The following is a 23,093-nucleotide window of genomic DNA, read 5'->3' on the forward strand; positions in this document are numbered from 1 at the left end:
GGTTCCCTAACTTGTCCCATACGTCCTGGATGCTGTCCCTGATGGAGAAACAGCCTTTTCAGAAATGACCCCTTCTGCCGTCCCCAGGCAGGAGCCAAGGTCAGAGAGGGCAAAGAAAGGCAGGTCCACCCTCCCCTGCTCTCCCATTCTCCCTCTGGGCATCCCCAGGGTGGTGTTTCCTCTGAGGACATGGAGCATTTGGGGTGGGGGTGGGGTGGGTGGAGGATGTGTCTATGTGATTGTTGGGTCTTGGGGCCCTCTGTCCCCCGTGGGGGTGCCAGGGACCTCAAGGAGAAGGCCAGCCCTCTCCAGAGTGCTGACTGGAGCAGAGTCACTGCTGCTTGAGCGGGGACCCGCTTCTCCTGGTCCCCAAGGTCTGCCCAAAATCAACCCGAGGGCCCACCCGTAATTTTAGCTGGGGCCATTACAAGTTGCAAAAGCCTGTTCGTTGCCTGTACATTGGGTCTCCAGTTTGCCCGAAAGTGACCTCTAAGGCGTCAGGGGGTGACTTGTACAATTTGGGCTAAGCAAATAATTGCCCCTTCTCTCTCCTGCTCCCTTGCTGGTGTCTCAGGGAGATTTTGATGCTGTTTCTGTTGCCATCAGCTTTGCAGACTGATGGAGCAGGTCACAGGCTGCAAAGCAGATACAGGAACTCAGAGGAGGGTCACTTTGGGCTGGAGACCCTGGGCAGGTCACTGCCCTCTGGGCTTCCCCATTTGTTGAGGGCATTGGGGTAAATACAGGGAGGCAGGCTGCCTGGTGGCTAAAGCTGGGACTGGGGGAGGGGGTCAGATAGACCCGAATCCCAGCTTTGCTGTGCACCAGCCATGCAACTCGGAGCAGAATGTTTACCCTTGCTGAGCCTCAGTCTACTCATCTGTAAAATGTGGGCAAGAATGACACCGACCCGTGGGGTTATTGTGAGGACCTGAGCTATAACCGCATGACGTGGGTCAGCTGCCGCGTCTTCCAGCTTGGACAGCAGCTGGGTGGAGTTCTCCAGGGGCACTTTTTTGGGAGAAAGAAGACTCTTAGAGCAACAGTATGCACTGCCGCGGCCCCACCCCTGGCCTTAGCCCTGGTGCCCCGGCTGCGCCAGGAACCAGCAGCATCAGCACCACGTGGCATGTGCAGCAATGCAGAGTCTCAGGTCCCGCCCCAGACCTCTGATCAGAAGCTGCATTTAAACCAGATCTCTGAATGCGCACTGACATTGGGAAGTGATTCGGGAGGGGTGGGGGCTTACAAACTCAGCTGAGTGCTGAAGCTCCCACTGAAGTTTTCTGGTGCTGGACCCCTTCCCGGCTGAAGCATCCTCGGGCAGAGGCCCTGGGCCCCAGGCGGCTGGGCTGGGGGGTTGCTGAGCCCAGGGGGAGAGGAGAGGCCTGCCGGCCCGACTCATGCTGGGGCGAGAAGGCAGACTTGGCCAGGAGTTCATTTTCTGTCCTGATGGGCTTGATTGCTAAACCAGGAGCTCCTGGGCGAAATTAAAATGCTGATTAACATTCAGCCGGAGCCACCTCTGATTATAACAGCAGGCGGATGAAAATGCCAGCCTTCCGTGGGCTCTCCCCCACTGCCCCGCCAGCCCTTCGCAGGGAAGCGGCTCATTCGGCCATCAGCACGGATTTATCGAGTGCCAGGCAGAGCCCGGGTCTGGGGCTGCGGTGAGAGCCAGGGGTCCTGAGCCTCTGCTCCCCTGGGGCCGTGTTCCTGGGACAGCCCCAGGCCACGCCCGGCTGGGCAGGGCGGGAGGGCGCCCGGACACTCCTCCCCCAGCTGACCTCTAGAAAGCAGATGCACTTGCTGCTGGGAGCAGTCAGGTGACCTGTGCGACGGGGTTTTAGACGGGCTGCTTCAGCCCTTCCCCCAGCACCTTGACTACTTACTGAGCACGTGCCGGACCCCGCGCCCTGCCGCTGACGTTGGCCGTCCGCCTCCGACACGCTCCTGGGGTCGACGTGGCTTCTTGTCCCATTTCACAGACGGGGAGATGGAGGCTCCAAGACCTTGAGCGACTTCCCCAAAGTTGCACGGCCAGGAAGGGACCCGAGAGCAAGGGCTCCTTATTTCTGCTATGTTCTCAGAATCTATCTGGGCTTGGCCTGTTCCTGAGTCCCAGGAGACCCCCACCCCAGCCCAGGCAGCAAGCTGGACCTCCCAGCGGAGCAGGGTGGGAGTGAACACGCAGGAGCCCGTCGGTGTGATCCTCCTCCGCCTTGTCCCCCCAGGAGTGGGTGACCAGCACCGAGCTCCTCATCTCCTTAGACCGGCTCAACACGTTCGGGGACGACATCTTCAAGGACCCCAAGGTGCTGCAGTCCTACTACTACGCTGTGTCCGACTTCTCTGTGGGAGGCAGGTAGGCGGGAGGCCGGGCGGCGGCCCAGCCCCGGGACGGTGCGGCTGCCACGTGGGGCTGCCACGAGAAGCCACCTCTGGTTCCCCAGGGGAGGGGGAGCAGGAGCCTGGTGCCCTGGGCCCCCCATCCAAGGCCTTCATGACCCAGCTGCTCCCCACCTCCCAGCTCCCTCCCCCTGCTTTTCCAGCATCAGCTGTGTTTCCGCCACCCTCCCCATCCACCCCCCCATCGGTGGGAGATGCCAGCCCTTTGCACCTGCAGTCCCTTCCGCCTGGGGGGTCCCTCCCCCCTTTTCCCTTTCTTTCGCATCTAACAGGCACATTCATTCCCGCACGTGGGCACGTGTGCCGCAGCGTTCCACGCTCTGGTCTAACACACAGCATGCTTTAAATTTCCAGCTGGACCCATGATCCATGGGACATGAGCGAAGCAAAGCTGGTTCTTGGTGGCCACGAGCAGGTGCAGGACCCTGGGCTTTCAAAGCTTAACTTCTTTTACCAGCACTTGGGAGCTTATAGGCAATGAAGGCCATCAACCTCGTTCTTCCCCAGGTCTCCTCACAAACTTGGGCATAGCAGGGCTTCCCAAACATTTTTAGTAAGGCTTTGAGGCCTCTCGGCACCGGATGACTGGTTCAGGCTGCTCCACGGCCAAGGACCTGGAGAGGTCACCGTGGGAGCAGGCGTGACATTTCCGCCCTCATTCTCACGTGGGGGACGTCAGGCTGTGCCGTCAGGACCCCCGGCCTTGGCCCACGTGCTCCTCTGTCTTTGGTCAGTGCAGTAGCTTGTCTGTTTAAGCATCGTGGGAGGAGGGAGGTCTTCAACATAAATGTTTATTGGGTGCCTTTTTTAAAAAATTTATTTTGGTTTTATTTTGGCAAGTGATAATTAGGTTTATTTATTTATTTACTTATTTATTAATAAAGGTACTGGGTGGGGATTGAACCCAGGGCCTCTGGTATGCTAAGCACACACTCTGCCACCAAGCTATACCTTCCCCCCATCATTGGGCTTTTTCTTGGAAAGGAGAGAGGAGACGTATATTCCTGCCCCAGGCCGACAGTAATCAGATCCGTCCCCAGTGATCATGTCACACGCCCCAGGATAACACGGACGGATGGGAGGCCCGGGCAGGGTGTGCTGGCGGTCAGGGAGACCGCCCCGCGAAGGGGGTCCCCGCGCGGCTGGAGGAAGCAGGAGGTGAGCGTTCCAGGTGGAAGGGCCAGCGTGTGCGAGATCTGGGCCTGAGGAATGAGGAGATGGCCCTGTGGCTGGGACGGGGTCACGGAGACCGAAGGTTGTTGGGACCGCGGACCAGGTCTTTGTAGTCAGCGGGAAGCTGTGAAGGACTTGCCCAGGGCAGTTAACAGGGTGGGGTTTCTGAAACACCCCGACCCCTGACATTGCAAGAGGGCAGAAGGAGGGGGGGGAAGAAGCTGGTTAGGCAGAGCGGGTGCGGGGATGGGAGAGGGGTGGGCCCACAGTTATTTAGGACAGGAAGTCAGCTCAACGTGGGAGTGGTGGCCCATGGAGGTAGGAAGCAAGTGGCTTCCAGGATTCAGGGATGCTGGGGTGGTGTTCAGAGGGGTGGAGCTGTCTGGGAAGGGAACATGCCCCGCTGCCTGCACTCAGAGGATCTGCGCCCTCGGGGGGCGGGGGCTCGGGAGTGAAGGGGAAATGGGGGTGTCTGTGAGGGCCCCTCTGCTGCCCCTCTGCCCCCGCCACTCCCACATTTGATTCAGGTCAAAATGTCCGGCAGGAGGGCCTCTCCAAGGCTGGTGGAGGGCGCTGAGCTCCAGTGCCTCTGTCAGGGGGCTTCGGGACAGAGAACACCTGGGCCCAGCTGCCAGAGCCAGGCCACCCTTCTGTCCCTCTTTTGGGGTCAGAGGACTTTGTGAAGGAGGGAGGGGTTTGCAGCATTCCCTCAGGGACGTGGGCGGTCCCTTGTCCCGAGACCGGTGACCACTGTCTCCAAGCCTGCCTGGTGCCCGCCTCACCCCTGCAGGGATGCTGCTGCAATGCCTGCCCACCCTGAGCTCCCAGGGAGGCCTGGCAAGGAAACGATGCCCTGAGCCCTTCCCAAGCCCTGTGTCCCCGGAGTAGAGAAAGCAGAGAGGGTATTGGCGGTGGTCAGAGATTCTAACACCCACTTAGGACAGGGCCTGGAACACAGTTTATGGGGGGCCACCAAGTGTCCATAGAGGAGTGTCTAGGAGCTTGGGGTCTGTGTGGAGTAGGAGAGAATGGGGTTCAGCTTCTGGTTCTGCCACTTAGCATCCGCCACTTCATGGCCTCAGTTTCCTCATCTGTGAAATGGGGATAGTTACCGCCCCTCTTGCTCCAGAGAGATGATGTGAGCTAATGGCTCAGCTGGGGGCTGGTAGAGAGGAGGGTTGGGAGCTCGAAGCTGTGGCCATCCTCTGAGTGGCTCAATCTGGCCACTTGGGACAGGGGTGACGGCCCCACAGGGTTCAAATTCAGCCGAGCTTGCTGTGTACCCCTGCCCCTGCCCGAGCACCCTTGTTCCTGCCTGATTCCACCAGTCTCCTGACCCTGTGGGAGGGTGGGTGAGGCAGGCCAGGGCTGCCCTCAAAGGCACAGGCTCCCAGGGGTCTTGAGATGAGTTGGGGGCTGTCCTGTGTAAGCAGCAACCTCTTTCTCATCCATTTAGACAGAAAGGAGGGCACTGAGGTGGGCCCCCTGGCTACCCCCACCTTCCACCCACTGTCCTGAGAGCTGGCTCAGCCTCTACCCAGGAGACTGAGGTGACTCCTCCCCGGGTCCCTCTCCGCCCCCAGGGTGAGGCTCCTCCAGGGCAGAAGCCTTCAGCAGCAGCATCAAGAACTTTGCTGTTACCACCTGGTGGCCTCGGGCAACCTCTCTGTGCCTCAGTCCCTCCGTCTGCTAAATGGGGCTAATATTGGGCTTGTGACGACACAGCAGCATGTGTACAGAGCTCAGGGCAGCCCCGTGCCGTCCGTTCTGGTACTGTTGCCCCAGGCACATAGTAGGTGTTCAGTGCCGCTTCAGAGCTGAGCAGTCGAATCAGGGGCTCACCTGAATACGAGGTCCCCCCGGTGATTAACCCCTCCTCTGCCGGCACCTACGCCAGCTTCCAGAGCCCCCACCCCCCGCCGTGTTCTTTTCCCAGATGCAAGTGCAACGGGCACGCCAGCGAGTGTGGCCCTGACGAGGAGGGCCGGCTGGCCTGTCGGTGCCAGCACAACACCACGGGCGCGGACTGCCAGCGCTGCCTGCCCTTCTTCCAGGATCGCCCGTGGGCCCGGGGCACAGCTGAGGCCGCCAACGAGTGTCTGCGTGAGTGCCCTGGGGCCTTGGGGGCCAGAGGCCGGCGGTGCAGGCTGGGAAACCAGCTCCCCAACCCTGGTGGGGGGGGGGCTGCTCCTGGGTGGGCCTGGGGGCAGCCCCGGGCCCTGAGTGGGGATGAGGAGGAGCTGAGGGAGAGCTGGAGGGGGGTGCATTTGATGGTGTGTCCTCATCCCCACAGACAGCTGCCCAGACCGAGTCTCCCAAGCAGAGGCGTCCATGGCAGGAGGGCTGGGCAGGACCCCGGACCTAATTCTTTTGTTTCAACTGCTCCAGCGCAGCTGCTAATCAAAGCCAGGCTGCCCCAGATCCCGGGGGAGCTGACCTGCCCACCCAGCCTCTCCCGCAGGCCCCCAGGCAGCCCTTTGATGCCCGGGCCCCCATGTGTTGTGGCTGGGGTTGCCTAACCTCAGAGACGTGCTGGAGATGATGGTGCCGGCACATACCTTCTCCAGGGCCGGGGGCCGGGCATGGGGTGTGTCGGGGGGAGCCTTTCAGCCTGGTGTGCCACTTCCAGTTTCCCAGTGTCCCCAAGCCCTGCCTTGTCTCCCCCAGCAGTCATCGGGCTTGCTTCGGGCTGCCATGTGTAGCCGGCCGTCGCTGGGCACCAGCCCCCCCGGCTAGCTGCTGCATGTGTCCATGTGCAGGCGTCCTGATGGCTCGGCCTCTGGGCCCGCTGTGCTCCTGGCCCTGGGTTGTTGGCATCTAGAGCTGGGCTGGGGAGGGATGGCCTGTTCCATGGAACTTGGCACTGTCTGCAGGAGGTTCCTGGGGCCACCATGGCCCTAGTGAGTTCCTGCTGTCCTCGCTGGCCTGCCTCCACCAGGAAGTCCTCTGGGAGTAAGGACACTGGCTGGCTCACCCATTATGAGTCTGGGGCTGTCTCCATGGTGGGGACACAAAAGTCCAGACTACTTCTCCTGCCACGTCCTCACCCCTGTGGTCACACCTCTGTCCTCCCAGTCCCCAGCCTGGAAGCCGGGGCTTTGTGCCTGACCCTTCACCAGCCCCGAGGCCAGGCAGCCCCTGGGCCCTGATTTTGACCTCACCCACCTACCTCCAATACATCTGTGTCCTTCTACTCAACCAACACCGTGGTCCAGGCCCGCCACCCCTCCTCTGAATACTGGAAGCCCCCTCCTCCCTGCCTTCCCAGCCCCCAGCACCCCTCCGCCTGTAGCTAGAGAACTTTCAAGTGCAAATGCAATTACGTTCATTCCCTAGCAACGCTCCCACAGTGCCCCTGCTCCAAGGTGAAGTCCACAGACCACGGCTGCCCAGCCTCCCTGGATCAAGCTCTCCTGACCTCGACCCCAATAGCTGCCCCCTGCACCCCTCCTTGTCCTGTCACACTGCACGATGTCCCCACCTCTGCCCTGGCCATCACATGACGTGCTCTCTCCCCACCCCCACACGAGGCAAGCCTTGCTTCTCTAGCTGGGGCACAACTATCCTCTCACCTCCTGCCTGGGACTCTCCCTTCCCCTCCCCTCCCCTCCTTCTCCCTGCCAGTTCCTTCCTGCTCACCCTTTAGATTCAGCTTAGCTGTGACTTCCTCCAAGAAGGCTGGTCCCATCCCCCCAGGAGAGCTGTAGGGCCCTCCTTTTACTTCCCGAAGCCACCCTGCTTCTCCCATCACACCTGCAGGATTTTCACTTACTGGCTACACCTGGCCGCTGCCATCAAAAGTGGGCACGTGTGTGTAGGAGCTGGGTTTGTACTGTTCACTGGTCCAGCCCCCGCTGGGCTCACCACAGGAGTCAAGACAGAGATGATTCTTTGTACATACGTTTTTAAAAATGTATTACTGTGTAAATGAAAGGTGGCTTGTATTCTCCACTTGCTTCTGAGTGACCTCATGGTCACTTGGGATCACATTCACACACTATTGTGGCTTAGAGGACCCAAAGGAGATCATGGAGGGAACCACACTGCCACTCCACAAAGTAGGCAGTCTGATCCATGACCAGATGACTGTACATCCTGGCTTGCCTGGGAGGGTCGTGTGTTTGGATGTATTTATTAATGGTGCCCCCCTTTGTTCTTAAAAGTGTCCTGTTTTAGAAGGTCAGTTGATGAGTCTCCAGATCCTTGATCAAGCCAGGCCTGAACTCCACCCTTGACCTTCCTCCATCTGCCTGCTCATTCAGCATACGGAGGCTGATTGGCACAGACTCCCCTCCTACCCTGTGCCACAGCCTCTCACACACACCCTCCCCTGTCTCCTGTCTACAGCTTGCAACTGCAGCGGCCACTCTGAGGAGTGCACCTTTGACCAGGAGCTCTTCCGTAGCTCGGGCCATGGTGGGCGCTGCCTCCACTGCCGTGACCACACAGCGGGGCCGCACTGTGAGCACTGCCAGGAGAATTTCTATCGCTGGAACCCATGGGCGCCATGCCAGCCGTGTGACTGCCACCCGGCAGGTGAGTGGGCCCTGCCACCCCGGCCCCCCATCCTTGCCCTGTTCCGGCCCCTGCAGCCCTGTGCCCTCCCTCCCCAGGCTCCCTGCGCCTCCAGTGCGATGACTCGGGCACCTGTGTCTGCAAGCCCACGGTGACGGGCTGGAAGTGTGACCGCTGCCTGCCCGGGTTCCACTCGCTCAGCGAGGGCGGCTGCAGGTGAGGGGGGGGCAGCGGGTGTGGGCAGCCCAGCAGGGGTGCACGTGGTGGATTTGGACAAAACAATGGAAAACAGGAGGGAAGGGATATTAGCTGTCCTTCCCTCCCTCTTTCCTTCCCTCCCTCCATCCCTTCATTCCTTCATTCCTCCCTCTATTCAGCACTTTCTTATTCTGCATCTACCATGCCCCAATCCCAAAGGAATACGAGAGCCATCCTGTCCCTGGAGAGGCAGACAGACATACAGGATGAGCAAGAGACAGGGTGTGAGCCCCATAGAAGTTCAGCGAGTCCTGGGGGTCAAGGACAGGCTTCCTGTAAGAGGCTCTGAGTTCCAGTGTGAGACCTGACGCAGGAGGGCTGGTGAGAGGAAGGAGGGGCGAGTGTTCCAGCCAGGGGAGCGCACGTGCAAAGGCCCTGAGACTAGTGTGCGGTGAAGCTCAGGAGGATGAATAGGGAGTGCAGGCAGGAGGGGGTGCAGAGGCAGAGGGTCCGGCAGGGCTCCGGAGGCCTCAGGAGGAGCTGTGGACAGATGAGAAGCAAGAGTGGGATGAGGTTGGAGGCAGGGCAGAGGCTGCTGCAGGCTTGTGGCCGCTGGCACTCGGGTTTGGCCCTGGACAAGCAGAGACCCGGACGGATTCCTGAATCCCTCGGAAAGCAGAGTTGGCAGGAGGTGGTTACTAGGGAGTGGACAGAAGAAGGGATGAAGGCTGACATCCAGGGTTCTGCTTCGGGCATGTGGGTGAAGGGAGGCTACTCATGGCAAGGGGAGCACAGTGCAGAGAGGCTGAGTCTGCAGTGCCAGTGGGGCATCCAAGGGGAGAGAGATGGGCAGGGGGCTACCGGGAGCTGGACCTCAGAGGCAATGTCTAACACATTACTGTCACTTGATTAAGAAAATATGCAATGACCAAAAAAAAAAGCCACTATAAATTCAGAAGCACTTTTAAATGAACTTGGTTTTGGTTAATTGAAGCAATCTCTTTGTATGTTTGAAAAGCAGTGGAAATGCACTTGGGAGGTGTGGGAAGTTCTCAGATCCCTCATGAAACACTCAGTGGTTTGAAGCACAAAACTGGTCGTTAAGTGGAGACCTGGATGCTTTTCCAGGGTCTCTCTGGCCTCTGGGCCTTTGCACACGCCATCCCGCCTACTCCAGAGCGTTCTCCTTTCTCTCAACCTACCATGTCCCCTTGCCTGTGTCTGAACAAAGTCCTATTCATTCTTCAGTTCTCAGCCAAGGTACTACTCCCCCAGCAAGTCTTCTTTCCTCCCCGTGCCCTCGTCCCCACTCCAGGGACCTCCTGGTGCTGCCACAGCCTCTTGTACACTCTCTCCCGTAGCACTTATCAACGTACAGCATCTCCCTGTTTGCTCTCTGTCCTCACTGGATCACGCTCTGTGAAGACAGGAACCACGTCTTGTCAGATGGTGGATAGATGGGTGGGTAGATGGATGGGTGGGTGGATGGAAAGATGCATGGATGAGTGAGTGAATAGGTATGTGGGTGGGTGATGGATAGAAGGATGACAGAATGAATAAATGGATCAGTGGATGGAAGGGTGCACAGATGGATGAATGAGTGGATGGAGGGACAGACGGATGGATGGGTAAGCAGGTGGGTAGGCAGATGACTTACTATTCAGGTGAGTGGATGGATCATTTCCTTCACTCAGTGGGAACAGTAAAGCTGGAGGACAGGCTCTTGGGTCTTTCTTCCTCCTGCTCCTGGGGAAGGATAGATTCCTTCCAAGGAAGATGGGCTATTCCCACTCTGGAGATGCTCACTGGACACCTTCCTCTCATCCCGTCTCTTTGGCAGGCCCTGTACCTGCAATCCCACAGGCAGCCTGGGCACATGTGACCCCCACAGCGGGCGCTGCCCCTGCAAACAGAATGTGGAAGGCAACTTATGTGACAGGTGGGTGAACCAATCCAGTAAGCCTGCTGGAAGTGCCTCTGGGGCTTGTGATGTTGGGAGAAGCAGGGGACATGGTCCTCACAGACCTGGGCAACCCCACCACCTGGCACCCTTCCTGGAGCACCATGGATCTGACACCCAGGGAGTTATGTAAAGTTATATGACACCATTTATACTTTGACCCACCACCACTGATGGTTCATAAGCTGTGAAAATACATCTTTTGGGTTTTTTTTTTTCTGGTTCAGAATCCTGAAAAGAAAGAGCTAGAAAAGATAGGAGAGATCGTCTAATCCAGACGCAGCAAACATGTGGTTACTTGTACCACAACCCGCCCATCCCACACCCAGGGCAGACATCACTAATGGAGCACTACCACAACCCTTCCATCTCACACCCAAGGCAGACATCACTAATGGAGCACAGCAGTCTTTATTGTGAGCCCTACAATAACCTCAGAATCCTTCTCTACACCCTGCTCCAAGAAGCTTCTACCAGTTGAGGTGAGATTCAGGTCTGTTTGCCATCCTTGCCATCCTATCTTGGAGCGTCTAAAGCTCAATGAGGCAGAAAAACTTTTCTCTAAACTTGTGTTATGGGGCCTCCCAGCTCCAGCAGTGGGCTGCCAGCAAATGTGGGTTTACCTCCCTGGGCACATGCTATCATTTCTTCATGGCTTCGTCTCTGACCTCTGAAGCCTTTGTGGCCTGTGCAGGGTGTGCCAGGGGCTCCTCATCCTCTGGCCATGGGCTGTGTGTTGGAGAACCTGACACGGCATCACTTTGTGGGCTCGACTCTTGCCAGGCTGTGTGAGGCCTGTTCTGGTTCAGGAAGAATCCTGACCTTGAGTCTCACCTTGGCCGGCCCCAGGCCACCTCCTCATCTTGTCTGCGTGTGGCCTGCTCAGTCTTCCTCCTCTGGGACTCCCAAGTGAGGAGGAGGAGTGGAGTTGGGGGGTTATATCCCACTAGCTCTGCTCCACTGCATCGAGTCTTGAGGGAGAGCCTCCACGGAGCCTCAGTTTGCCCAGCTGTGAAATGGGAGGGCTGGGTGAGATGTATCTGTTGGAGCTGGCTGGGCGTTGGGGGATCGTCAGAGCATCTCATGAGTTGGATTCCTCCATCTGGGCCGGCTCGAATGGAGTTCCCCACCCCCTACACACTGGGGTGCAAACCAGGAATCTGTGTTTGTAAAAGGCCTCTCCAGGGCTCCTTGGAGAAATGGCTGATTCTGGGGCGGGAAAAACATTAAGATGAGCCTGGAGCATCTCACAGTGCTAGAAAACAGGGGTGTGCTTAAAACAAAACCAGACAAAAACAAACCCCCCAAAACCCCAAACCAGCATGGGGGTCTGTGTCAAAAGGACATGAACGCCAGCCTGAAAGAGTTCCCCAAACTGGAACAAAATTTTAAAAAACAGTATTGGATCATAAGCCAAAGGATAAAATAAATATCTGGGTCCACACGGATATAAATAGATGAGTGAATAAATAAATACAGGGGGACGAAGGGACAAACCTTCCTTAGAGAAGAATTCCAAATTATAAACGTGGACGGAATGAAGGAAGTATAAAATCACTGTTGGAATATCAGAGGAACAACTGCTGTAGGCAAGAGCCTCTGGTGAGTACTGAAATGTGGGGGCAGGATTTGTAGGAGAAACAGGATATTTGCATAGCCCCCAAATATCTCCCTCAAAGTATTTGCTAGTGATTGATGGTTTCAACATGTGTGGGCAATTCTTTGATTACCCCCTCCTCCCAGAGGTGGCGCTTAATTCCCTTCCACTTCACTGTGGGCTGAATTCAGTGACTTGCTTCCAGTGACTAGAATATGGCAGTTCTGCGGTGGAGAAACCTGGCAGGCAGCACCTTCACCAAGTGGTGAAGGTTAACGTCACCAGTGACATCACGTGGGTATCATTTACCCCAATGTGTTGTGACAAGAGGGACACTTCACCTCTGTTTTGTCCCAAAACCCATAGTCCCAGTCTGATCATGAAAAACATCAGACAAACCCAAATGGAGAACATTCTGCAAAATACCTGACCAGTCCCGCCCAAAGTGTCAAGGTTGTAAAAAGCAAGGAAAGACCGAGAAGCTGTTACAGATGAGAGGAGATGAGGGTCACGTCGAAATGCAACACCATGTCCTGATCCTGGAGCAGAAAGCAGACATTCGTGGGAAAAGGGGAGAAATCTTAATTAAGCCTGGGGTTGAGTAAGTAACTGTAACCGATGTTAATTTCTTGGTTTTGACAAACGTCCCTGGTAATGTCACATCTTAACATCAGGAAAAGCTGGGCGGAGAGGCTGTGGGAACTCTCTCTATAATCTTTGCAACTCTTCTGTAAAGCTGAAATTTAAAAAAAAAAATGTCCCCAGTTTTTCTGAGCTCGCATTAGCCTAGCTAGGATCCTCCGAACCTGGCCGGTTCATTTGACCCCGTGGGCATGTCCTACCTCCATTTCAGATGTCGCCCGGGCACGTTTAACTTGCAGCCCCATAACCCAGCCGGCTGCAGCAGCTGCTTCTGCTACGGCCACTCCAAGGTGTGTGCGGCTGCTGCCCAGTTCCGGGCGCACTACATCCTCTCCGACTTCCGCCAGGGTAAGAGGTACCTCCCCCCGCAGCCACCTCCGCGGGGTCTGCTCCCAGCCCAGGGGGGGCAGGCAGTCCTGCTCTGGGGAGAGCCTGCGACGCTGGAGGGGGAGAGTGTGGAAAGGTGGGGGCAGCCTCAGGCCCCCAGCCCATGCATCTCCCACAGGCCCCTCTGTGTCCCTCAGCACAACCCAGCATCTCCCTGCACCCCTTGGCTCCCTCCCAGCCCGTGTCTCTTTCCTCAGCCTCCAGCAGGGGTGGGGGCTGGGGTATGTGGCAGCCTTTGGAGCCCCTGGGGGAACTTCTGTCAAGACTGGCCTCCTTGGCGGACCTCAGTGCCTGGGATCCAGGCTCAATCCCCTGGCCCCCATTTATCCAGCACCTGTGTACACCAGGCACTGTGCTGAGCTCTGTATGTGCGTGGAACTTCCCTGGCAGGTAGACACTCTCATTCCCATTTTACAGATGAGGCAACCGAGGCCCAGAAGTGGTAGGTCACATAACTTAGCTGTTGGCACCTGGGTTCATCAGCTCCTGAATTTTGCTCTTAACTGCTGTCTAGAACTTCTCTCTGGGGTCTAGGGTCCAGGGGTGCCGTGGTACCCCCCAGGTGGATCTTTGGAGCAGGGGCAGTGGAGCTCTGAACCTTGCATTCAGCCGTAGCTTACGTGGGTCCCTGCCTCGCTCCACTGAGCCTCCCTGCCCCTCATCTCCCCCAGGGAGAGAGACCCTCAGCGCTGGCTCTGGGACGCCCCAGATGGAGGAGGCAGTGCGCCCCCTGCTGGACACCACGCGGAAAGCAGGACGGAGAAGGGCTTGGACGGGGGACAGCGTTGTGGTCACCTGGCCGGGAGGCTAGGATGTCAGTGTCAGACGGCCCTTAGAAAAACATCACGATCCTTTCTCACTCTGAGCCAGGCCCTTGGTTTGGCGATTCAGTCAGCATCTCACGTTATCTCACAAACACCCTCGGCCGGCTGTTCTCAAGGTTTTTATTTAAAAAAATTTTTTTTTAGTTCTCAAACTTTTTGGTCTCTGGATGCTTTTCTGCTCTTGAAAATTGAGGCCCTCAAAGGGCTTTTATTTCTGTGGGTTGTTCGTCTGGATATTTTCTGTATTAGAAATTAAAACAGTAAAGATATCTGTGTATTACTTTATTTTAAAATGACCAGAGTAAACTTACAACAAAAAATAACATCCACCCGTGAAAAACAACTATCTTTTTAAAAGGCAAAAAAGTTTTGTGAAAAGATTGCTGCTCATTTTACATCTTTGCACGTCTCTGTAAGATTAATAGAAGTCAGTTGATTGTTACCACAGTTTCTGCCATTTAATCTGTTGTAATATCATACCTCTTGCAGCTTCTGGAATGTTCTCACTGTGAGAAAGAAAATGAAAAATGAAAATGACATTTTAGTGTTATTAAGAAGATAGTTTGACCTCATAGTCTCCTGAAAGAGTCTTAGGAGTCTCCCAGGATATTCAAACCAACTTTGGGAACTGCTACAGGGCCATAGTACCTCATTGCCCCTATTCTGCAGATGAGGAACTGGCTTCAGAGAGGTTAAGTAACTTGCCCAGGGTCACACAGCCAGCAAGGGGCAGTCCCTAATCTGGCACTGAGGAGCCCCAGACCTCCCCTTTCTGATCTCTTTCCCTTTCTTCATCACTCCCTCCTCACCCCTTGGATGCCCCGGGTGTTGGGCCTCCACCCCATTCCCCAGCTGCTCCCTGGAGAGCGCCCCCTGGAGGTCACTTGCTCTGTGCCAGACAGTGCTGGGTGTATGGTGCGCCGTCACCAGAGGGAGGGTGGACTGAACTGGGCCTGAGGACAAGGCCTGGGTTCCCAGCCTGGCCTGGCCACTTTCTAACCAGCAGCCTCCTTGGGTGCAGTGGGGCTCATGCACACACACCTCAAAGGATGGAGTGGTGAGGTCATGAGCAAGGAAGTTCTCTGAAAACTTGAAGGCGAGATCAAGTCCAGTCTTACCAGAGATGGCCCACAATAGGTGTCTCTGGATGTGTCCTCGTGGTGTGCTCAGAACCTGCCAGAGGGGCAGGGGAGGCCCAGAGGTCTCACCAGGCCCCAGCAGAGCAGGGTCCCTGAGTCTTCCAGCTTCTCCTGGGGTCACCTCCCACCCTGAGACCCCCATCCTGATCTGGGCTGGGGATCTGAGCTCCCTGGCTCTGGGCTTGGAGGATCTGCTAGCACCAGCCAGCTCTCATCCCCAGGGGCCTGTCCCTAGGACTGTCTCTCCCCTTCCTGTTTCAGCTGCACTCAGGCCTCTGGAGGCCATCCTTGGGACCCAGGGAATGGTGGGAAGTGGGAGGGGGCAGAGTCCACTCTCCAGGGCCTCACAGGGGCCTGATGTGTTTGCCATCTAGGAGCCGAGGGCTGGCGGGTCGGAAGCATGGGGGACCCAGAGCACCCAGCACGATGGAGCCCGAGGGGGCTCTTTCTGAACCCAGACGACGAGGAGGAGCTCACAGCACCAGGTACCTCCCAGCACGGGCAGGGGCAGGACTGCCCGCGCTCATTTCCTGTGGCCACTGTGACAAATTACCACCAACTTAGTGGCTAAAACCAACACAAATGTGTTCTCTCAATGTCCTCTGGAGGCCAGAAGGGTCTTACTGGGCTGAAATCAAGGTGTCAGCTGGGCCATGTTCCTTCTGGAGGCTCTAGGGGAAAATTGGTCCCCTTCGTTTTTCCAGCTTCCCGAGGCTGCCTGCATCCCCCTGCTCGCGGCCCCTTCCTCCTCTTTCGAGGCTTGGCAAGTCTTTCTCATATTGCATCTCTGATACCAGCTCTTCTGCCTTCCTCTTCCTCCTTAAGGATCTTTGCGGTTACCTGGGGCCCAGCGGATAATTCAAGATAATCTCTCTACTTTAAGGTCTGCTGATTAACAACCTTAATTACCCGTGCCATGCCACTTAACACAGTCACAGATTCTGGGGATCGGGACATGGACACCTTTGGGGGCTGTTTTTCTGCCAACCACATGCCCCACAGCATCTGCTGGAGCCTGCCCTGCTACACACACCGCCCTTCCTGACCACAGCCTTACCACCCAGGGCTCCTGCAGGCCACTGTCACACCCCAGACAATCCTTGTGCATTTCCCATCAGCCTCTCGCCCCGCCAGGCTGCCCTGCCCAGGGCCCTGGTATTCCTGTAGAAGCAAGAAGTTCTCGATTATTCTGAACCACCCCCCGCCAATGAGGGCAACTTTGGTCTCCTGGAGACTGCATCGGACCGGGAGCCTGGAGTCCATTCTTAGTTCTACTGCGGCCAGATTTGGGGTCCATGGGGTCCCTGACCCAGTCCTGCCCTTTCTCTCCCTCTGCAAGAGAGGTGGGTGGGATGGTGCACAGACATCTGAGGAGCTCTGTGGACGCAGCCCCCCCTGCAGTCAGGAAGCAGAGAGTCCTTGGGCTCCCCCTAGGGCAGGTGTTCCAAGTTCAGATGCCTGAGAGCAGAAAACACGCTCTGTTCGGTGGCTGCTTTGTAGACACATTTAAGAGAAAGGAGTTATTCACTCAAGAAGTGTTTGCTGGGTTCCCTGCTGGATGCTGGGTGAAGCAGGTGGTGAACTCAAACGGTTTTATTTCCCTTCTTGCTCCACACACTCCCGTTTGAGTACAGGAGGACTGGGGGAAGGAACGATGGGGTGTCTGTTGTTCGCTTTCTTTCTGTGTCATGATTTTCCACAGAAGCACTTGGTTCAAGCAGAGAAAGAGTACGAACAGCTATATTAGGGCTCATTGGTCCTTTGTGTCTCAGCTGGAAGCGAGTTCAGACTCCCGGGCAGAGGGTAGCCCGTGGGGGCTGTCAGCGCCCCTGCTTAGTCACGCAGGTGACACACTTACCTTGTCCTGCTTTGAGCCTCACTAAACTCCTCCGCGTGCGGGTCCCCCAGGAATCCCGTGCTCCCCGGGCATCGTGAGTGCTGTGTAAACAGGCAGGCACCACCGCCGTGTGTACTGTGTGCATCTCCCCTGCTCCCACACAGCCCCCCTCGTCCCCTCACACTTCGCCGATGAAACTCAAGTTCAAAGAGAAAAGTATTAAGAATGTCAAGATAGTGACCACAGAGCGTTAAACCGGGCGTGGGGCCCCGTGTGACTGCAGGGCGGCCCCTGAGCCAGCCAGGTGTGGGCGGGCACCCTCAGCATCTGAAGGTGTGCGGGGCCGTGCCGAGACACTTCGGTTTTCTCCTTGCTGTAGTTTTATCTTCTGAAGGTTTAATTGCCAATAAAATCAATGTAGACATGTAAAGTCAAGCTAATTAAATGAAGACGATCAAAACCTTCTTCTCTTGTCTTCAGAGAAGTTTCTGGGAGACCAGCGGTTCAGCTACGGGCAGCTCCTCACTCTGACCTTCCGGGCCCCTCCCGGGGGCTCCCCACCCCCCGTGCAGCTGCGGTTGGAAGGGGCAGGCCTGGCTCTGACTCTGCAGCCCTCCAGCTCGTCCGGCCCCCAGGATGCCGGGCAGGTGGGGGAGGTCCAGCTCGGGTTCCAGTAAGTGTCCTGCTCTGTCCTAAGGGAGGCAGAGTGGTCCCTGAGGTCCAGGCACACTCGAGTCCCCTGTGGTCTGGGGGCTCCTGCCCTCCCCAGTCCTGCTGGAGGACCCTGGGCACCACCTGCCCTCGGCCCCCGGCCTCCTTTGACCCCTCCCTCTGCCAGGTTGCAGGAGACCTCTGAAGACGCGGGCCCTCCGCTGCCCCCATTCCACTTCCAGCGGCTGCTCGCCAATCTGACTGCTCTGCGCATCGGGGCCAGCAGCCAAAGCCCCAGCCCTTCCGGTCAGTAACGACAGGGACAACCCCAACCCCTACCCCCAAAGCCAGCTAGGCCCCCGGGGCTCTTTCTTGCATCACCTTGTTGAGTCCTCACAGTGTTCCCGTCTTACCACAAAGGGGTCTGAGGCTCAGAGAGGTCGAGACACTTGCCCAAGATCATATAACCCGCGAGGGCAGCAGGAGTGGTTGCTGAGAACAGAGGCAGGGGCTGAACAGGTGAGGGACCTGAGGATGGACATCTCTGAGGGACAGCTCTGCTTGGCCTGGCGACAAAGCAGCCAAGAACCTGGTGTGGTCACACTATGGCAGAGTCCACCGCTTCCAGGAGGCTGGACCCTAGAAAACCCTTGGTTGGTGCCAGCCAACCTGCTGCTGGCGCCCGCGGGGGCCAGGCCAGGATTCCTCAGGGCCAGTTCCTCCTGCTGGTCATCGGAGGCATTGCACCCAGAGGAGGCCTGGTTTCTAAACTCTCTCCAACGGCTTAAGTCCCCACACAGCTTCAAGGGGGATTTCTCACCACCTCGCGTCACTGAGTGATTGCCCTGAGGGTCGCCTGACTGTTCCTGGTCCCTCCCTCCTTCTTTAATGTACTTTCTCCTCCTTGTGGGCTCAGCCCCTTCTTTCCTCCCCTCCTTCGTGCCTGTCTGTGCCTAGACAGGCATCCTCAGTGCCCAGTTTTAGAACAGACCTTCCTTGTATAACGCCCCTTTTACTATCTGGAAATGGAATTCGCAGATATAATCCACCTAGACACAATTTTAAAACCAATAACATCCTAACTGTCATACACAGAATAAATAGAAGGAAAGTAAATGATATTTTTAAATTACCATATGAATTCCAAACAGTCATGCTTCTAGGGGGGTGATTCACTCCTTTTGAGAAGCCTTGGCTTAGCTGGCCCCTTTGAGTGCAAGGCTTGGGGGTGGTAACCCAGCCCCCTCCAGCCCCAAACCCTCTTCTTTGGGGCTGTGGTTTAGTTAATTGCCTTCATCCTCATCACCCTTGCCAGCTCCCCAGAAGCCTCCCTGCTCCCCAGGTCCCCGAGGCCCGCTTGCAGGAATTTCATATTCAGTCTTTCCAGCAGCTTCCCAGAATTTCTGTCATTCACTCAACTGTCAGTTTTCAGATGTTTACGAGGCACCTACTTCTGCCAGGCCCGCGCTGGGGGTGAGCTGGAGACACACGTGGACCAGGGGTGCTCATCTCACCTCTGACCCCCAGGCCTCCTCTTCCCGCTGGTGACATTCTGGGGTGTCTCTCTCCAGACCTTTCTGTGTGATCACACAGTATAATGTTCAGCCACTTGCTTGTTTCAGCTCACAGTCCATCTTGGAGGTGGATGCTTGAGGTGGATGCTAAGGAAGGCTGGCTCTCTGTATCCACCGAGTATCGTTCCGTGGCACAGATGCTCCCGAAAGTGTCAACCATCCCCCAGTTCATAGACGTTGACGTGGTTTCCAGCTTTTCACCATTGCCGACAGTGCTGCAGGGAGTAGCTTCTCGTAAAGGTCTTTGTGATCTTGTGCGAGTGTGTCTTTAGGACAGACTCCTCAAAATGGGAATGTTAGGTTGAAGACAACACATTTTATCTTCTGACACGTGATGCAAAGTTTTCCTTCCTATATTCTGACGACAAGTGCCCCCCCCCACTGTCCACCTGCTGGGGTTGCTCTCCAGCGTCTATAGTTGGTTGTTTTTATATTTTGCCCAGAGTTTCTGGCTGTTTTCTGTGGGTACGTTGGTGTGGTAGGAGTCCCTCCTCTTGTGTTCATACTAGAAGGTTTGTATTCGTACGTCCACTTGCGGGAGTTCCCTTCACCCCCTCCTCCACGCTCACACATCTTTAAAATGCTCCCCAATCTGGGGGGCGTGAATGGTATCAGTGTTTCAATGTACATGTCTTTAATGACCCTTGAGAGTGAACGTCTTTCTGTCTCCCAACCATACCTCTTTCTTATTCTGAAAATTACTTATTTTTCCTTTGCCCTTTGTTTTTTAAAAATTACAATTGATCCATGGATTGTCTGCATACATGTGGGCCAGTAACCCTTTGCCTGTTACATTTGTGATGGTTTGGGGGAGAAACATGTGCATGGAACGCTCTCCCCTCTCTCCCTCCTCTCTCTGCAGGCCAAGTGGTCCTGACTGAGGTCCGGCTCACGTCGGCCCAGCGGGGGACGTCCCCCCCTGCCCCCTGGGTGGAGACTTGCTCATGTCCCAAGGGGTACACGGGCCAGTTCTGTGAATCCTGTGCTCCAGGATACAAGAGGGAGACACCACGGGGGGGTCCCTATGCCAGCTGTGTTCCCTGCACCTGTAACCAACATGGCACCTGTGACCCCAACACAGGTGAGTCTCCTGGTACCCCACCCTAAGGCTGCCTGGGCCACCCCTGAACAACGGGATGAGTACTGACCTGAACGGGGCTGGCTGTGTGACTGTATGAGTGATCACTAAAAACAACACTAATGAAATGGTGTCCTCGAGTTCCTCCACGTGCTAGGCACCCTTTGATACACTGTATCACTGAATCCTGCAAAAGCCCCCTCAGATCCAGGAACCTCTCCTGTCCCATCTTACAGGTGAGAGACCTGACGTGCAGGGAGGCTGCATGGCCAGTAGGTGGCAGGGCTGCTCCTCCCTCAAGTTCGCTACCAGCTGTTCATCCCCACTTGTACCAGAGGGAAACCCCGGGAGAGCCCTCGCCCTCAGTCACTGGGCAGGAGATGCCGGACCAGCCAGGGCTGGACACCAGGCTCCCTCCACCCCACACCACACGCCTCTCAGTCGGGAGGTGGGAGGGTCAGCACCCAGCTGCCTCTGAAGACGGAGATGCCTGCTCAGCTTTTCTCAAGCTGGATGCTGGAGCTGACAAAGGACAGTAGCCTGGAGACCGGCAGGCCAGCCAGGGCGGGCAAGTTTGTGCACTGTGGGGGCCCCTCCCTTCTTGTGTCCGTGGCAGGCATCACTAATCGAGCCAGATGCGGCCTCACAGTCCTTCCATGCAAGTGCTCCAGGGGAGACATCTCAAGAGACAGCACTAGTTTGTCATCCCTCAGAGCCCCTTGCCGTGACACATCTTCCAGCTCCATTTGGGCAAGTCCTCATCTGTGAAATGGGCCAGCAGCCATGGCTGCCCACACTGGATGGAAGGAGGAGTAACGAGCTTGAGGATGCTGGGCTGAGGAGGGAACTGTGGAAAGAAAGGCAGGCATGACAGCTCCCCCTGGTGCCACCCCTGCCCACCTTGTCCACCCTGGATTCCCCCTTCTGCCCCCTGCTCACCTTGGTCCCTGCTGGAGGCCTCTTGCTTAACCCCTCCTCAGCCAGGCTCCTCACTCGGTCCCTGGCAGTGGGACCTCCCTCCCGGCGCCCCGGGCTCTGAGCAGACTCCAGGTGCTGTGTGGCTGGAGAAGGGGGTTTTCAGAATCCCCTTTATGAGGACCCAGTGGGAAGAGGGAGTTTTGTTCTGTGAGACCAGGCAGCCTCTGGGAACCCACAGACACCCCTATATGGGGAGCCTCACATCAAAGCCAGAGTCCTGGGTCTGTGTCATTCTCGCTTTTGGTCCCTGAAGTGAAAAGGACACGGAGGAAGGAGAAAAGGAAAACGGAGACTAAACTCTGGGAGTGTCTTTGCTGGTTCAGTGATAGGTTTGGGAATACAAAGTAATAATGATGACAGTCAAAATAATTGTGCGCCAGAGACCGCACAGGGCGCTTTGACTGCATGGTCTCATTGAATCCTGATGAAACCCTTTGAGGTCAGTTCTCCCCCTTGCGCCCATTTTGCAGGTGAGGTTGTCGAGGCCCAGGGGTGCCCAGGTTCACACAGTCAGTAAGTGGCAGATGCGAACTCAGGGTGGACACTTCCTCCCCGGGCCGTGCCGCCTCCGTCTTGGAGGGTTCCCACCCCAGTTCTGGTTGGAATGTGCTCTGTGACCCCCATGACCAAAGAAGCCTGCCCGCTGTGTCTGGAGTGTCAGGGCTCAGACAGTGGTAACCAGGTGTTTGCCTTGCCCCTCAGGGATCTGCCTGTGCGGCCACCACACCGAGGGTCCGTCCTGTGAGCGCTGCTTGCCAGGTTTCTATGGCAACCCCTTCACAGGCCACGCCGATGACTGCCAGCCCTGCCCGTGCCCCGGACAGTCGGCCTGCACGACCCTCCCTGAGAGCGGGGAGGTGGTGTGTACCCACTGCCCTCCGGGCCAGAGAGGTGAGTGGCTCACGCCCAGGGGCCCTGCCTCTGCCTGGGCTCCAGGAGTGAGTCCTGGGTTTGGCATGTGGCAGATGAGGGAGGGCCCAGCTTAGAGGCGACACATATGACCTCTGGAGACACTGAGTCCCATAGCCCCTCGGCCAGAGCTCCTGGATGCTGTGGGTTCCAGGCAGAACTGGGGCCGATGAGCACGTCCAGGCGAGCTTTTGGAAATCCTCACGTCTGGCCCTGGCCCCGTAGAGCCTGGTTTAGTAACTTAAGATGGAGGCCAGGAATCTGTATTCCTCTCAAAGTCCGTGGCTGATTCTGATATGCAGTTAAGGAAAACCTGATTGAACTTTCAGCTTAAAAAAAAGAAATGTCACCAGATAATGTGTGACCCGGAGGTGTCCCTCCCCCCAACCCTCCCCCCCGTTCCTCATTCCGGCTCCAGGCCCAGGGCCACCCTAGACATCTGATTTTTTTTTAAGATGTTATCCGCATACCCTATAATTACCCTTCTAAAGCATACAACTTGATTTTTTTTTTTTGGTGTATTCCATTACTGAGTTCTAAAATGTTAGCAAAATATGCATAACATAAAATTGCCATTTTAACCATTTTTAAAAATTTTTAAATTTTTAACATTTTTAACCATTTTTAAGTGTGCAGTTCAGTGGCGTTAAGTTCACTCACAGTGTTGCGTGACCGTCGCCACCACCCATCCACAGAACTCTTTTAATCATCCTAAATAGGAAATCCATATCCATTAAACTATTAATAGCTCCCCCTCCCCTAGCCCCTGATGTGCGCCATTCTAGTTTCTGTCTCTGATTTTGACTGTTCCAGATACTTCATGTAAGTTGCGTCATACGGTATTTGTCCTCTTGTGTCTGGCTTGTTTCACTTGGCATAAAGTCTCCAAGTTTCCCGGGCATCTGTTTCTATGTTTGGTACCCGTGGCTGCATCAGGACAGCCTTGGTCCTGCCAAACGTCTGCTTTGTTGGGATCACTCTGAAAGCGGCTTCCTGACCGCTCGCAGGGCTGGGGCGAGGCCCCAGAGCAAGGGTCGCAAGAACTGAGGGAACGAGGTCCCACCTCAGGACCCTGCCCACCCCCGCCATCAGGCTGCCGCTCCGTTTCCGTAACCTTCCCCACATCTTCAGTTTCCCTGCCTGTGGCTTCCCCTGGTCTGCCACATGAGGGGACCCCAGTCAGAGAGCGTGGACGGTTAGGGAAGTTACCCAAGGGAGGACT

At 56.4% G+C, this 23,093-nt stretch overlaps 1 protein-coding gene across 3 annotated transcripts in view; it reads left to right on the forward strand.

The window, feature by feature from the left end:
- LAMC3 (laminin subunit gamma 3) overlaps positions 1-23,093 on the forward strand; it is a 58,685-nt gene that overhangs the window by 16,355 nt on the left and 19,237 nt on the right. For all 3 annotated transcript variants that reach the window (XM_072960308.1, XM_031677215.2, XM_072960309.1), the window contains exons 3-13: positions 2,235-2,365; positions 5,519-5,685; positions 7,930-8,118; positions 8,196-8,313; positions 10,136-10,234; positions 12,706-12,842; positions 15,219-15,329; positions 17,162-17,354; positions 17,520-17,638; positions 19,769-19,987; positions 21,665-21,853. In XM_072960308.1, coding sequence (XP_072816409.1) covers positions 2,235-2,365; positions 5,519-5,685; positions 7,930-8,118; positions 8,196-8,313; positions 10,136-10,234; positions 12,706-12,842; positions 15,219-15,329; positions 17,162-17,354; positions 17,520-17,638; positions 19,769-19,987; positions 21,665-21,853 — 1,672 coding nt within the window. The remainder of the gene's footprint in view (positions 1-2,234; positions 2,366-5,518; positions 5,686-7,929; positions 8,119-8,195; positions 8,314-10,135; positions 10,235-12,705; positions 12,843-15,218; positions 15,330-17,161; positions 17,355-17,519; positions 17,639-19,768; positions 19,988-21,664; positions 21,854-23,093) is intronic.

This window comes from Vicugna pacos, chromosome 4 (assembly GCF_048564905.1).
Source record: "Vicugna pacos chromosome 4, VicPac4, whole genome shotgun sequence".
In the NCBI taxonomy this organism is placed as follows: Eukaryota; Metazoa; Chordata; class Mammalia; order Artiodactyla; family Camelidae; genus Vicugna; species Vicugna pacos.